At 36.4% G+C, this 15,815-nt stretch overlaps 1 protein-coding gene across 2 annotated transcripts in view; it reads right to left on the bottom strand.

Moving 5' to 3' along the window:
• The window catches only part of LOC149205966 (superoxide dismutase [Fe], chloroplastic-like), a 196,246-nt gene extending 190,553 nt beyond the window's left edge, over positions 1-5,693 (bottom strand). The window contains exon 1 of one of the 2 annotated variants that reach the window (XM_089395240.1): positions 5,341-5,693. In XM_089395240.1, the coding sequence (XP_089251366.1) occupies positions 5,341-5,418 (78 nt within the window). In that variant the 5' untranslated portion in view covers positions 5,419-5,693. The remainder of the gene's footprint in view (positions 1-5,340) is intronic. The other variant, XM_089395239.1, reaches the window with a different exon arrangement.
• Positions 5,694-15,815: the final 10,122 nt, after the last annotated feature.

Genomic DNA, 15,815 nt, shown 5'->3' on the forward strand with positions numbered 1-15,815 from the left:
AAAAGAAGAAAAAGAAAAAGAAAAAATATTTTTCAAAGCATGGGTTTCATGCTCAAAAGAATTATTATTATTATTATTACTATTATTTTATTAGACAAGTATGTTCTTCATGCTTCTAGGTTTTGTTGGGCCAAAGAGTCAATGTCCTATTTTGGAACTCTTGAAAAGAAAAAGGAAAAAGAATTTTTATTATGTAATTTTGGGTCAAAAACCCCTCTAGATGCCAAGTCGACCTACATGACAAGTCGGCCCTGCCCCAATGGACATGTTTGTTCGCACCCCTCTAGACAATGTAAATAGAAGATGATATGAGCTCATTTGGACACACACTTGGATGTGTTTTTATCTGAAATTTCGCAGAAGAAGAGAGATGAAGTCAGAAATGGAAGAAGAGTTTCTTCTTGAGATGGAATATGTGAAAATTCTGCCTTGGTACTTCTCTTGTTGCTGATATCTTGATGATGAATTTGTTGAGCAGAATGGAAGGTTTGACTTGGCATCTAGAGGTGGAAGTTCTTCTGTGGTCATGGGTCTTGGATGTTTCACTTTGATCTGATTTATAAGAAGAGATTTTGACTGGGTTTTCCCCTAGGAGAGGGGTTTTGCCCTGGCTGAGAGCCTATATTCTGTGTTCTTTTGTTTCTGTGATCTTCATGTTTATGCTATAGTGTTTGTTTGATGAAACAAAGCAAAATAAATATTAATAAGAAGCCAACTAATTCACAAGCAGTTACTACGAAAAAGAAATCTAATGTAAATTGATAAGCCTCCCGATTACTCAACATCAAATAGGGTTTGTAGATCTCTAATCTAACATTTATAATGAAAAAAGCATGCCTTGGTGCCACTCGGTCACCCAACGGTGAAAAACTATTAGCTCAAGGGTATAAAATCATATTATTATCAACTTTCTTTGAAAAAAGGCAAAGAATAGATAACGACAAAGATGAGTAGCACCCTAGAACTCTAAAAGAGATTTCTAAATTTAAAACCCAAACATACCAAGAAAATAGGGGGCTTTCTCCTATAAAAAAGATATCATTATTTCTTCATTCACATACAGCACTAGGGTTTCTGATACGGTGCAAGTCAGATTGGTTTCAAGATTGTTTTAGAGAATAATAAGAGGTTCGGAGGGCCAGTGATCTCCACTATATATGAGACTTAGTCCCTAGTAGGATAGTAGACTTAGTCCAAATATGCATTATATTCGCCTTTTACTCCTTTCGTACTTTATGTTTTGTAGTTCACCTACCTCATTATAAATATGTCATATTTCACTTCCACAAGAATGGTTGCAAGCTTTTGAAAGCTTTCTTTCCTTTTCTGATGTAGGGCTACTCTCCTTTTTTGATATATACATAGGATCATAAATAATAATGTAGAAAACAAATAGGCTTATGCCAGAACAATATTAGACTTATGACAGCAGTGCTCCAGTGCATTTTAAATGTAACTACTTTCTATCTGAAATATAAAACTTTTACAATTGTTTCTTTGAAAAATGAGAGTGGTAGTGGTTTCAAACAAGAAAACAAGCTCGCTCCAAATTTGTGTGATTTTAGAAAATTTAATAATATGACAAAGAAAGAACATTTTCCAATTGCTTTCAGAAAATGAAACCTGGAGGAGGTTTTCTTGGACAGATTTTTGAGGAAAACTAGACCAAAATATAGAATAATGTGAATTTACCTTTTACAATGAAAAAAGCTATATGCATACATCAAGGAAATGAAGAAAATAGAAGAACAAAGATGAAATACCAAACATTTTTCCTTGTCACAAACACCTCCTTGGGGAGATTTACAAGACCTAAAACCGAGTTTATTTCAGTTGAGGACAGTTGTAAGCATTTAATACCCCAAACACCCTATAATGGCTACACAATTTTCACTTCAATCCTATGAAGTTTCGTGTCACTTAAGTAGGATTCTAAAGCATTATCCAATATTAATTAACCCTACATCTCAACAATGGGTTAGGTTAATGTCTAGATTCTTAAGGAAACAATAGACAATCTTATTACTACACGTCAAATTATGTAAGTTACTCCATGTTAGATCAGTTGTGATTGACATAAAACACAAGTTATCTTGAGCATAGAGCTCGAAATATAACATCATGGCATGCAACTCATTCAAGACTTATATAATTGCTATTTGTGGGTTCATTCTTCAATGCCATTATACATTTCTAACTCAACTCTTGAATTGTTTGTTTGTCCTTTGCTACATTATTTACAACGTTTGACTAACTACCATGTTCTTATTAAGCAAATAGTGTACTAGTCATTTTTCCTGACAATAACAAATCCACTTTTATCTATTTGAAAAAAGGGGCTACGAGTAAAACCCCCCAACTATTCGTACTGAATGATAAAACTTATAATAAGTTGATACCTAACCTAGACCAAGTATGTCTTGCCCAATCTCAATTCTTTGAATTTCCCAAAGTTGTCTGAATATTGATTGAAAATCTTCTCGGCTCTGTTCAATGTTTTTCTTCTTATCAAACAGGATTTAATTGAAGGCTGAATACTTCTCATACTATGGAAATGCAACGATTTCCAATAGGTATTGTCCTCGAAACTAAAGCATCAATAAACATGATACCTTTGTGTTATTTTTATTTTTAACTTTAGCCCAACCCACTTATTCTCTTTGAGAGGGACAACCAGGCAATTTATTGAACTCTCCCAAATGAATTCCCAAAGTAATCTAGAGATCAGTATCCTAAGGAATATTCCGAGGATCATCAAACAACTTCCCTCAAGTTGAACCACCTAGACCTTCTCAAGATATGCAGTGTCATGATTTAGCTCAACCTACTAATGATATTGAGTTGGGGGGGCTTCTTGTGCCTTCTCATGCTCAATGACGAGATGATGTTACTCTGCTCCAATCCACCAAGTGTAGAAATGGAAAATTGTTTATACTTTTTTAATGAAACCTTTGAGGAGGCATCCTTATAATCTAGCTTGAGACAGTAATAGCCAAGTGGTCAGTCTCAAAATGAGATCTGCACCTAAAAGCCACTTGCTCACGGTTCAACTTTTGATTCTAGATAATACCTTCCAAATATAGAAGAATCTCCTGTGTGGTATATGATAACTTAATCGATATCATACAAATCGCTGGGTAGATGGTTTTAAGAACTAAGATAGTCTCCATGGAAACCAAAATAAAATTTCCTAGAGACTCCCCAACTAGAAATGACGTCAAATATTTTAAGATCTAAGAATGAAGATCAATTATCTTTGACGAAAAGATGTTGAAGCGGCAATTCAACCAATTGGAGGAATCTTCTTTGGGCTTGACACCCAAAGGGTTGAGCTTTGCAATTGGAATCTTAGGAGCCTCTTCTACAAAAAGGCCTCCTGACACCAAGAAAGAGCAATCAATCCCTACAATAATGTCTCTAAACAGCAAGAGGTTGTCCCATTTCGAGAAAGGGGGATCGAAACCCCTCAATTCAACAACATAGAAACCACCCCAAGACTAGTCAAATCAGCCTATTCTAAGGGCTAGGCAATGGATGCATTCTAAGACGAACCTAGAACAGGAAGAGATGGAGCTGCAGGGCCCATCCCCTTCAGTGGGGGAGGAAGTAATTCAGAGGGTCTTGCTCCCAAAGGGCAGAAAGAGGTCCTAGAGGAGTGGTGCTAGACATGAAGTTGACGAAGACACAAGGTCAGGAGGCAGTTAGGACAAAACCTTAGTTAGAGAGGCAAGATGTGAGCATGGCCATTACTCTAAATCACATCACATCTTTGCAACATCCTCGAATAAAGATTAAAAAATAGCATACTAGCCCTTAATTATCATTAAATACTTGTATATTTAATAATCGGCTAGTCACCATATCAACATTCTGAAATGCAGTTTCCAGAAGGAATGGCCCTCGATAAGTATCGAGAAAATAACTTCAACTAACCATACTTCTTCCTGGTAAAAAAATAAATCTAATAACCTCTGCAAAGTTCATTCAGTAAGAAGGGGAGACTTGACTTGCATTTTCCAAAGATTCGTTATCCTTAAAACCTCAGTCCTAGACTCAGAAAATTGAAAAGTTTACACATGTGGCACACTTATTTGCAATTCAGTGATATCCTTGAACAACGAAATCCCAAAAATAGATAGATTCTTGAAAGCTTATTAATTGAATTTAAATTATGCTAGTTGTCAAATGATTCATGACTTGTCAATGACAAAGCCAATTAACTGGGCAGTAGATAAATTATGTCCAAACCAAAAGAAAGTGAAAAGTGAATGGCAGGAAAAAAGTTGCAAAAGTGCGGCAAGGGTGAAAACTTTTTGAATGAGAGGTGGGATGGTGCAGCAAATTTTATTTGTAAATAAGGAAGCTAACATGCCGCAAGTGTGAAAGATATGGTTGCTGTTGAAAGGGGGAGGGATAAAAGAAACCATGCAACTATGAAAAAAATGTATATTGTGATAATAACAAGGTAGTATAATTGTAGTAAAACCAAAAAGAGGTGCACAAAACGGCATGCCAACTGATTTGAGTTAATGCAAAGATATACTGAGGCAACCAGTGCAAAAGGTCCCCGTAAGTTGTGTTGTTATTCCTGCCCACAAAAACTGGATGATATATATCAAAGATTGTCCCATATAGCGGAACTAATTATAATATTATTATCAAAATCAACCATAATTGTTGAGAACTCTCTTTTTTAAACAGTATCATTATTCAAAAAGTTATCATCCTTGCCCTAAAATGAATGAAAAGATTGTATATGGGATGCAACGTTGCTGTCTTGCCTTGGGAAGGGATAGTAACAAGGTGGTGTAAGGTGGGGCTGACAGAGGCTACATAGCAGAACAGGCAATATAGCACAAAATCAATTTGACAGTGGCACACATATGAACAATTCGAGCTTCATTGCGAACAAATCTCTACAACAGAAGTAGGGCCATTAAAGGTACAATAACTACAAAACCCATCAGATGAGATGCATCACCAATGACAGAACTCAGTATAAGAACTATACCCCCCTTCATTGAATGAAACGACACTGGCGTGTGCATAACGTTTTATGATTACCTCTTCAGCTGGTTGGCATCTGAAATGCCGGGATAGGACTAAGCGTCACCAAATGCAGATACTAAGCATACAAACCCACGTTATTACGAGAAAAACATAGATTCAACTTAGCTGCTATGAAAAAAACAGAGATTCAACTTAGTTCTGAAAACTATAATTTCTACAAATAATATAGGTGAAAAGAACCTAAAGCATTGCACAAGTGAGGGTGCAAATGATGGATGATTTAAGGAAGAAAGAGACATTCAAATTAAGACGACAGAAGAGAAAACATACAGTCTTTGTCTTGGACCGAAAAATGTTGGTGTGCAATGGACGATGTTGCAATAGCAGTGAATGCTGCAATAGTGCCATTTGGGATTTGAAGTCACAGCACAGATGTTAGAATTTCAGACAAATTTTGCTCAAATATAGAAGATAAGAGTAGTGAAGTAAATTAGCAAGCAGCGGGGTTTGGGTTTAAGAGCAATGCCAAGAGGTTCTCAGTGTATGCGTGTGTGCGTCGTAGATAACACTGAATAAAATATATTTTTCGGGATTACGAAGAACAAAATGTGAAACCGAATAAATTATTGAACTACGCCATCTAGGACGAACACAACGACACCAAAGATCATTTGTTCCAAAAGAAGTAGCTTATAGTTTACTTAATGAAAGAGTAGCACGCATTTGATGTAATAACCAGTTTTCACAATGACAAAAGCAGGGTTTTTAGATAAGAACTAAATATTTAGCGGGGTTTTTAGATAAAAAGTAAATATTTATTTTAATTTTGGATTTATTAAGGGAATATATATTTTGAAAATTTGTGGTTTTGGTTGTTGTTAGATTATAATATTGGTGTTCAAAGTGCATTGAATTTGTATTATTTTGTGAAGTTTTGTAATTTTAATCAAAAATTTTGGAAAATGTGAAATAATTCTATTTTGTTAAAAAAAAAAAAAAAAAAAATTTAGAAAGCTTATTTTTAATTTTCTAGTTTCTTAGTTAGTCTTGATGCCACATAATTTCATTAATGGAGAACAATTTATTTTTGGTATTAAATCAAAAGAAAAAACTAGTTTTGTGAGTGGTCATTTCGTTGGTAAGTGCTCTGACATTGACATTGACAGAATGCTCTGAACACGTCTTTTATATGACTAGGGGAGCGTTTATTTGGTTAGTGCTCTGACACTGACAGTGAGACAGGTATTGTTAGTGTATTTAACTTTTATTATTTCGTTTTAAGCTCTTTTACATTTAACGCTTTTACAAATTTAGTTGTGCGAAAGAACAGTTGCATAGAATTATGAATTTGTGTGAAATGAAGGATGTACGGAGGACGGGGTATATGCGGGAAAATGGGCGCGCATAGGGAACTTCATTCCGCAAATATGAAATTAATTTTAAACTCTTTTCCATTTAAAAAATCTACAGATATAGTTGTGCGGGAACGCAGTTTCATAGAGCTATGAATCTGTGTGGAATGAAGGATGGAGGATGGGGGTATGTGTGGGAGAAAAAGGTTGCATAGAGTTGTGAATGTGTGTAGAATGAAGGGTGTGCGGAGGACAAGGTATGTGCGGGAGAACGGGGGTGTAGTGGGGACTTTATTCTACAAACACGAAATTAATTTTAAACTCTTTTCCACTAAAAAAATTTACAGATTTAGTCATGCGTGGGAGCAATTTCATGGAGCTGTGAATTTGTGTGAAATGAAGGATGTGCGAAGGACGAGGGAGGACAAGGTATGTGTCGGAGAATGGGGGTGCAAAGGGGACTTTATTCTACAAACACGAAATTAATTTTAAACTCTTTTGCACTAAAAGTTTTTACAGATTTAGTTGTGCAGGAAAGTAGTTGCATAGAGCTATGAATTTGTGTTTAATGAATGATGTCTCAAAGAATGGGAGTGCAAAGATAACTTTATTCCGTAGACGCAAAATTAATTTAACTCCGAACAAAAACTTTAATCTGGAAAGCAATAGGTACAACTAGAAAGAGTGGTTTGTAAACTACAAATAACAAATTTAGGTATTCAAAATTTCATTTTGTGAGTGGTCATTCCATCGATGAGTGCTCTAACACTGACATTAACATAATGCTCTGAGCAGGTCATTTGTGGGGGAGTGAGACGTTTCTTTGGTTAGTGCTCTAACAAGTATTGCTAGTGCATTTATTTTTTAATATTTCATTTTAAGTTCTTCTCCATTTAAAACTTTTACAGATTTACCTGTGTGGGAGAGCATTTGCATAGAGTTGTGATTATGTGCAAAATGAAGGATGTGCAGAGACGGGGTATGTGCGGGAGAACGGGGGTGCAGAGGGAGCTTTATTCCGCAGACACATAATTAATTTTAAACTCTTTTTCATTTAAAACTTTTACAGATTTAGTTGTATGGAAGAGCAATTGCATAGAGCTATGAATCAATCCGGAATGAAGGATGTGCGGAGGACGAAGTTGTACGGGAGAATGGGGGCGCAGAGGGAACTTTATTCTGTAGACATGCAATTAATTTAACTAGGAACATAAACTTTAATTTGTAATGTAATAGGCACACTAGAAAGAGCGTTTGTAAACTAGAAATAATGAATCTTTTGTGGATTAAATACTTATTATTATTATGCAATATTAGATTAAGTGTCTTTTTAATGCATGTGAACAAGTAGTGTTGTGTGGGAGAATGGATGTGTGAAACAAGGACGAGAAACGTTGATACATTGTGCAACTCTCTCGTTTCATCTACGCATCGGTACATTGAATGAGGACGTGCGCACATGCGTAGTCGATGAATTGAATGTTAAAAGGATTGATATTTACCTGCAACGGTGTTTTCTATTAATCAGATGATAGACATCAGGACGATAAAAAATCTGGATGGCAACTTTATCTTCGATACAAATATTTTGTAACATGTTTTAGACGCAAAATAGTAGCAGGTGGTGATTTCTAGGGAAATGAGTCAAAAAACATTTGAAATGGCTAGTATAGTGAGGAAAAATGTTATTTGCAGTGATACAAATAACTCATTTGCTCATATCGATAGGGAAATTTGGTTGGTCGATTACGTATTTGAAATAGCGGAATGTGTAATGTTTGCTCTTTGCATAATATTATGAATACTTGTGATTTCACATTTGTGGATTAAATACTTATTATTATTATGCAATATTCAATTAAGTGTCTTTTTAATGTGTGTGAATAGTTAGTGTTGTGCGAGAGAACTAGTGTGCGGAGCATGGAACAAAAACTTTAATTTGTAGTGTAACAAAAACTTTCATCTGCAATGTTGTGGTTTTATGCATAAATTTCTCGTCGGCAAATTTCTTTTGCACACCTGTTTTGACTTCTTACTTTTTTCTCCAAGGAAAAATCATAACTTTCATTATATAAAATATTGAAAATTATATGTTGTAGATAATGCAAAAGGAGCATATGTCAAAACTAGCGGCCATGTATGCCACTTGATGTATAAAGTCAAAATGTGATTGTTACATAAATGTAACTGTACATAAAAAATATATACAATTCATAGTTCTAATATCGGAAACATATGCAAAAAAGAGGTTCGTCGACGAGTTGTGTAGAATCAGGTAGATGTTGCCACATGTGGTTGATGATCAATGAATGGCCTGTGAAAATATTGACATAACTCATATCCTATATGTTCCTGTATCATCCAAGAACCAAAAGGTTGCTGCGTTGCTTCCTTGGAAAGACTGTCATAAATTTTGTTCCTTTCCCTGTAGATATAACGACAAGATATATAGCCAAATTGTGATTTTAAAGTAATGATTTCGTCCAACAAATTCATGAGTGTGTGCACATGACATTCTAATTGATGATTGAACCAATTAATAACAAGTTTAGAATTTCCAAAAATCTGCAGTTGTCGACATCCTTTCTCAAGGGAAAAAATAAGTACTCTGAGGCTATTAATCTTTGACTAGTTATTAATGCCTCTCCCTAAACCCATCTTCATCTTGTAATAATGGTCTTCATTTAAATACCACCACAACCATCTTGTTGAGTTGATCCATCAAAATACGCCCAAGGAAAAGTCTTGTCAATGATTTTTGCAAAAATGTTCTTGTGATTTTGTTTTTATTCATCTTCCACGATCATGTTATATAGAGCCACTATGTGGGAACAAGTGAAAGTCCAGTTTGGGACCTTATCTTGAAAAATATTTTGGTTTCTTCCTAACCAAATACCCCAACAGACCAAAAGGGGTAGATTTCGAAGCTTTGAAGGATGAGCTCTATTCCACCATGATTCCCAAGCTGCTTGAATAGTATCTCCCTGCCACCTGATATTGATTGCTAATGATTGATATATCTGATTCCATATTTGGATTGTTGTGGAACAATGTAGGAACAAATGATTGATTGATTCTACATTATTCTTGCATAATATACACCAAGATGGTCCCTGAAAAGATCTTCATTGAAGATTGTCTCCTGTGGGAGCTTTATTACGCAACAAACACCACATAAAAAACTTTGCTTTTGTTGAGCCTTTTAATTTCCAAAGCGGACGCCACCACTAGACATTGTTGACAGGTTCATGTTCAGCAAAAATGGAGTAACCTTCTTTTGGAGTATATCTGCCATGAGGAGATAGAGCCCAAATTAATTCGTCCTCCCGCTCCTATATTCTTACATGTGCCTCCGAGAGAGCATTTATGTAGATATCCCAGTCCTTATGCCATTGAACAGGTATCCAAAGATCCTGTGCAGATTTCCATTTTTGACCAAATATAGAAGAATTTTATGGGTCTGCAATGTGATCTGAAGTCCTTATACCAGATACCTCCAGGAATTGTATAAGGCCTGGAGGAAGTACATTCGTGTTACCACTTCTCGGCCACACATCCACACCAATACGAACCTTCCCACCCGATCCTACTCTCCATGCCAAACCTGCTCTGATATATTCAAAAGAATTTAAGACAAACCACAAAATCATAGAGACATATGGCCTGTTCCATCTGGGAAGTCTGATCCATTCCTCAATCTGATGTGGACTAATGTATTTCTTGGTTACCACCTCTGACCATAAACTATTTGAAGTTATCAGTTGTCATCCCATTTTGGCTACAAGAGCTTTGGAAAAACATGTAAGGTTCTTCATCCCCCAACCTCCCCATTTTTTGGGAATGGCAATGAGATCCCAACTTACCCAAGCAAAAGGTTTTCCTTCCTTATTCCCTCTCCAGAGAAATCTACAACAAATTTGTTGTATTCTGTGAATAATTCCCTTTGGGATCCATGATAAAGACATCTAGTATACAGGGATGGCCTCCAACACAGATTTGATGAGAACTAGTTGACCCGCCCTAGATAACCAAAGGTGATGCCATACATTAATTCTTCTCTCAATCTTGGCTACTAACCACATCTAGTCCACAATTTTATAATTATTAGGTTTGAGCCGATATCCCAAATACTTGAGCTCATCTTCAAAAACCAAATGCCTATATGGAAATCTTTGTTTTGCATAGACTAATTCGTACTATGTACAACCCATAGCAGATAAAGTGGATTTTTCCTCATTAGTCTCCATCCCTGTAGCCTTACAAAATAATTTGATAATAAGGTTGAGAACAGTGGTGTCACTAACAACCCCATTCAGAAAAATGAGGACATCATCTACAAAGAGTAGATGAGTCAAGATGATATTTGCTACAATTTTCACACCTTTGAATATCCCTTAATTTCTTTCTTTAGATATCAATCTGCTCAGGCCCTCCATGACCAATAGTAATAGTAGCGACGATAAGGGGCATCCCTGCTCGAGACCACGTTCTGTGTGGAAAAAAAAAAAAATCGATCCATTGATGAGAATGTTGTACGATACAGAGGTAATACAACACATTATCCAGTTAATGAAATCATATTGAAAACCTAAGTGAGTCAACAACATCTGGATGTACAACCAACTGGTCTTATCATATGCTTTGGAGAGGTCTATCTTTAGGATCATTCCCTTCAGGTTCTTAACTTTTAAGGAGTGAAGACCTTCCTGTGCAATACCAATTGCTTCATGAATCTAACGATTTTCCAAGAAAGCAAATTGTTCCTTATAAATATGCTCGGATACAATAGGATTAATGCAGTTTGAATGATCTTCGCAATGATCTTATAGATTCAATTACACAGAGAAATAAGCTGAAAATCATTAAACATTCTATAGAAATTACCACTATAGATCACCTGGTAATGCAATGTACTAAAGCAAAACACTTGATCTACTTCTACAAACAATTTAGCGGAAGCTTAATCGAACATGAGCAACATCAAGCATGAATAGATATAACTGATAATGAGATGTAATCAACCATAACATAGAAGATATATCACTGGGGAAAGCACCAGCCTAAAATCCCAACTCTGTATTATCATACAAGTGGAAATCTTGTTCAAGTTACAAAAAGGATCAGCTCTCAAGCTATCTTGCTCTCTCTACAATCAAACAATACAGCTCACAGACTTAATAAACATAGAATATATCTTCCTCAAGCCCTCCAAGCCTCCTATTTCCTTTCGCAATTTTGATTGGGGTCTAATGATATCACATGTGTGAATTGGCCTCATCACACTCACTGTAACCTTAGGTCCAACTGCGCAATCCATAAGGAATAATATTCCTTTTGCATGCAAGGAATAATTCACCAAGGATTATCCTAGCAACTGATAGTACACTGTCCCTCCATCTAATCTCAACTGGGTCTCTGATTGAACTGACATGCATGAATTATCCGTGAGTGAATCTTCAGTTATCTGAATTACAGTAGTTACATGCATGCAAGCATTAACTAACTGAACTCTCATTAATTAAACAAACTGTTAAATTAATCTAACTGGACTTGACTAAGTTAAACTAAGTCAACTAATTACAACTCAATATTACAACTCATCCTTATCTCTTTAACTGAAGGTTAAATTCCTCAATTAATGGAGAAATTGTTGCATGTCCTCACATAGAATTCAAGTTTGATTTTCCTTAATTAATTAACTCAAGATGAATTAATTAATTAATTTTCAAACTGCTATTGATATCAAATTCGAATTTTACTTCCTATGTTTAGTCCAGGGACTGACTAAAATAAGTAGGGATCCCAAAAAGTTATTTTTAGCACTTTCACTTTTCACCCATTTTTGCTAAGATCACCAATGGCTGAACTGCTATTTATAGTCAGGATATTTATAGCAGTGCTATTTTTAGCAATTTCTATTTTTAGCATTTCTTGTTGCACACTTTTCAACAGGTTCTAGGCTTATCAGATTTATGAATTAAGGCTATGAACGTAGCATTGAATGCATCATGCATTCTCCCACTCTTCCTACAATCCTTGATCACCCCAAGAAGATCTTGACCTATCAGGTCAAAGAAAGCCAGGTAAAATTCCACAAGCCATCCATTTGGTCCAAGACTCTTGCCTTTTTTAAACCACTTCAGTACAACCTCTAGTTCCCCCATAGTCACTGGCATATTCAGATCTTCATTTACTTCCTCATTTAAAAATCGTGGAAAGAGGCTAGCTACCTTTATAATCCCTGCCATAGACGCCTCCTGTGGAGCTTTGAACATATTTCCAAAGTGTTGTATACATAGATTCACTAAGCTCCTGAAAGAGTGCAATGAGGATCCCTCCTTATCCTCCAAGGACCATATAGTATTGAAAGTCTTTCGACCTCTTGCATGTTGTTGGAAAAATTTTGTATTATCGTCTCCTACTTGGAGCCAGATAGCTCTACTCTTAAGTCTCCATGTTTCTTCCTTTTCCTTTAATATCTTGATTTTCTTTGCTTCTAGTTGCGTAATATATAGCTTTGATTATGGAGAATCATACCCACCACTGTCAGGGTCTTCTAACCTGGCTAATTTAGATTCAATATTGTTGAGGGACTCTTCATCCTTGTTTCTCTTTGCCTTAGCCCATTCTATTATCCTCTGCTTAAGGCGAATAAGGTTTCCAACCAGGTACTCCACCGACGATCTTTCTTCAATCTGTGATCTATCCTACCATACCTCTTTAACAATTCTTTGAAAATCCTCATCCCTTAACCATGTCGAATTAAATTTGAAAGGTGCCCGCGGTTTTGGAGAAATACCTGCTATTTCTAAAAATATAGGTGAATGATCTGATATTCCTCCCAAACCAACCCACTGCCTAACCATTTCTATCTAATCCATTAATGGTTCCTTGATTAGGAATCAATCAAGATGCCTTGTTAACTTAGCATCCCCAATTCTTTGATTTATCCAGGTAGGTTGAATACGTGATATTTCTATATCAATAAATTTGTTATTCTCCAGGATCTGTTAAAAAAAATTGTGAATGAATCTACTTGTGCATGGCTTCCCCAAGATTCTTTATGGCCCAAGGAAAAATTTAAATCTCCCCCCAAAATTATATTGTCAGCCTGCAAAAATGATGATCCCATAATTGCTTCCTAGAATGCCACATGACTATGACATGGTCCATATATATTAACAATCCTAATGTCAATACCCAATTCTTCAGAAAATACATCCACCATTAATACTCCTTCCCTCCCCCAAATATTCATTAACTTCATCAATCTGCAATTTATGCCTACAAAAATGCCACCAGATCTACCTCTCATGTCTAAGGCATGGAAAGTCCATCCCAGTTTGATAACTTCTAAAAGCGATACAACTTGGGCATTGTCCTGAAGCATCTCTTGTTGAAAGATCACATCCAATTTCTCTGACTCTAATAACCTCCTAAGGGCTAGTTTTTTTGCAAGGCTAACCAACCTACTATAGTTAAAAGATAACCACTTCATCGGGAAACCGTTTCCGGGTTTCCTTTTGCTCTAAGAACTCCATCAAGTGATGATTGTCTACCTTCTTCTACATCCATACTGGCCTTATGAATGGCTTTCGATATATAGGATTACTTGCCTCTAGAGGATATGGGAATCTTTGGTGGAGATGAGATACCTAATCCTCGCCCGACAACTATGGGTTGTTTGGACAATGATCTCAAGTTATATTTATGGCTTGTATTAGAATCGAAAGAGGTGTCCTCCCTCGTAGTCATCGATACTTAGGATAATACAGGAATGACAGGGAAAGCAGCCTGGCAACATATAGCAACCGGGACTAAGGGATAAGCAATCGAACTTAAATTGCATAAAGATGAAACCACCCCAACATTCTTAGTAGGATAAGATGCATACAAGAAGAAAGATGGATTGAATGAACTATTAGGTTCCAAGGATGAGATAGAGAGATCAGTACCCGGACAGAGGCCAGTTGATGAAGCTCGTGCACATATAACCCTCAGAGATGTAGGTTGGGAGGAAGAAGGTTGTTTCCCTTTATTCTTGTCCATCCCCTTTTTCTGTCGAACCAAACTTTTTTGTGGCATCTGGGTCATAGCATTTGGGCCTTCTCCATTCCCAGGTGTACCTTCATTCCCATCTAAAGGATACGCTACTGTCTTTTCTTTTGTGATCAGTGGGAATTCTTTGTAGAGGTGTCTAACTTCATGACACCTCCTACATCTAAATGGTACACCCTCATAGTCCAATTTCTGCAATCTGGAGAATCCCCTCCATTGTAGCTTCAAGTTTTCCACCAGCCCCACCCTGGTATCCAAACGAACCAAAATATATGTGAAAGCCATCTTGCTCGATTCTATAAACGATTTATCATAATCTAAAAAAAACCCCAAATCATCCCCAATACGTCTGAAAACAGCTTCAGTCTAGAATTGAAGAGGCAAACCTGGAAACCTTACCCAAATTAGACCAATTTCTCTCTCTCAGGATCAAATAGGGGTGACCATCTCTTCATCATAACAGGGACCATTGCAATATGCCAAAATTTTGTCAATACTCATGATGCATGTTTAGCCCTCATAAAATGTAAAGCAAACCATTCCTTGGTCATTGTCACCAGAGTTGGCAATACTTCCAAAATTCGACCCAAACCTCCGTGACACATTTCTACGTACATGCGGTAGAGTAATTTATCCCATGAACCCTCTGTTAGGCCCCTATACTACTAGTGTAACCCCTTATTGTTATTAGTACAGCCCACTTATTATATTGATGTACCCATGTAGTGCCCATATTGTTACTATTGTGCCACATAGAAGCCCACTATTGTTATTATTGTGCCCTTACATTATTATTGTTATGTCGGCTTTGATTATGTTATGACCCCTTAGACTCCTATATATAGAAAGGAGGTCTTTTCATTTGTATCATCGAAGAATTGCTCATTTATGTAATGTAAAGGAGGTTGCCCCCTCGAAGAGGCTGAATTCTAAGGCGTGGATCTCTCTTTTCTATCATTTTGTGAGCTGGTTTCATAACATTTGGTATCAGAGCTTTGGATTCTAGGGTTTCGCTGCTCCAAACATGTCATCGTGGAATTTTCGCTATAATTTTTTTTTTGCGACGTTTCAGAAGCTAAAAAAAAAAACCCATTTGAGAAGAAATCGCTCTGAATCTCGGGTCTGAATTTCAGAGCTGTTTGCGCTATATTTGCAGAGATATGATCTGAGGAAGTTGGTCTTTTTGCAGACTCCTGAATTACATTCCAAATAGGTGACCTGGGGAAAATCATCATAACTTTCTCTCTGAGCATCGGATTGAAATTTCGTAAAAAGGTAAAGAAAGAGGACGGACTGTAGTTTCTTGTATATATTTTTTAGAGCCAAAGGTTGAAACAGGGACACGTGGCATGTTGTACAAGTTCGCTCTACTGAACTAGTCTATAATCAGGTCAC

Source organism: Pinus tabuliformis, chromosome 1_2, assembly GCF_031772625.1.
Source record: "Pinus tabuliformis cultivar Carrire ecotype Pingquan chromosome 1_2, CPIR1, whole genome shotgun sequence".
Taxonomy (NCBI): domain Eukaryota; kingdom Viridiplantae; phylum Streptophyta; class Pinopsida; order Pinales; family Pinaceae; genus Pinus; species Pinus tabuliformis.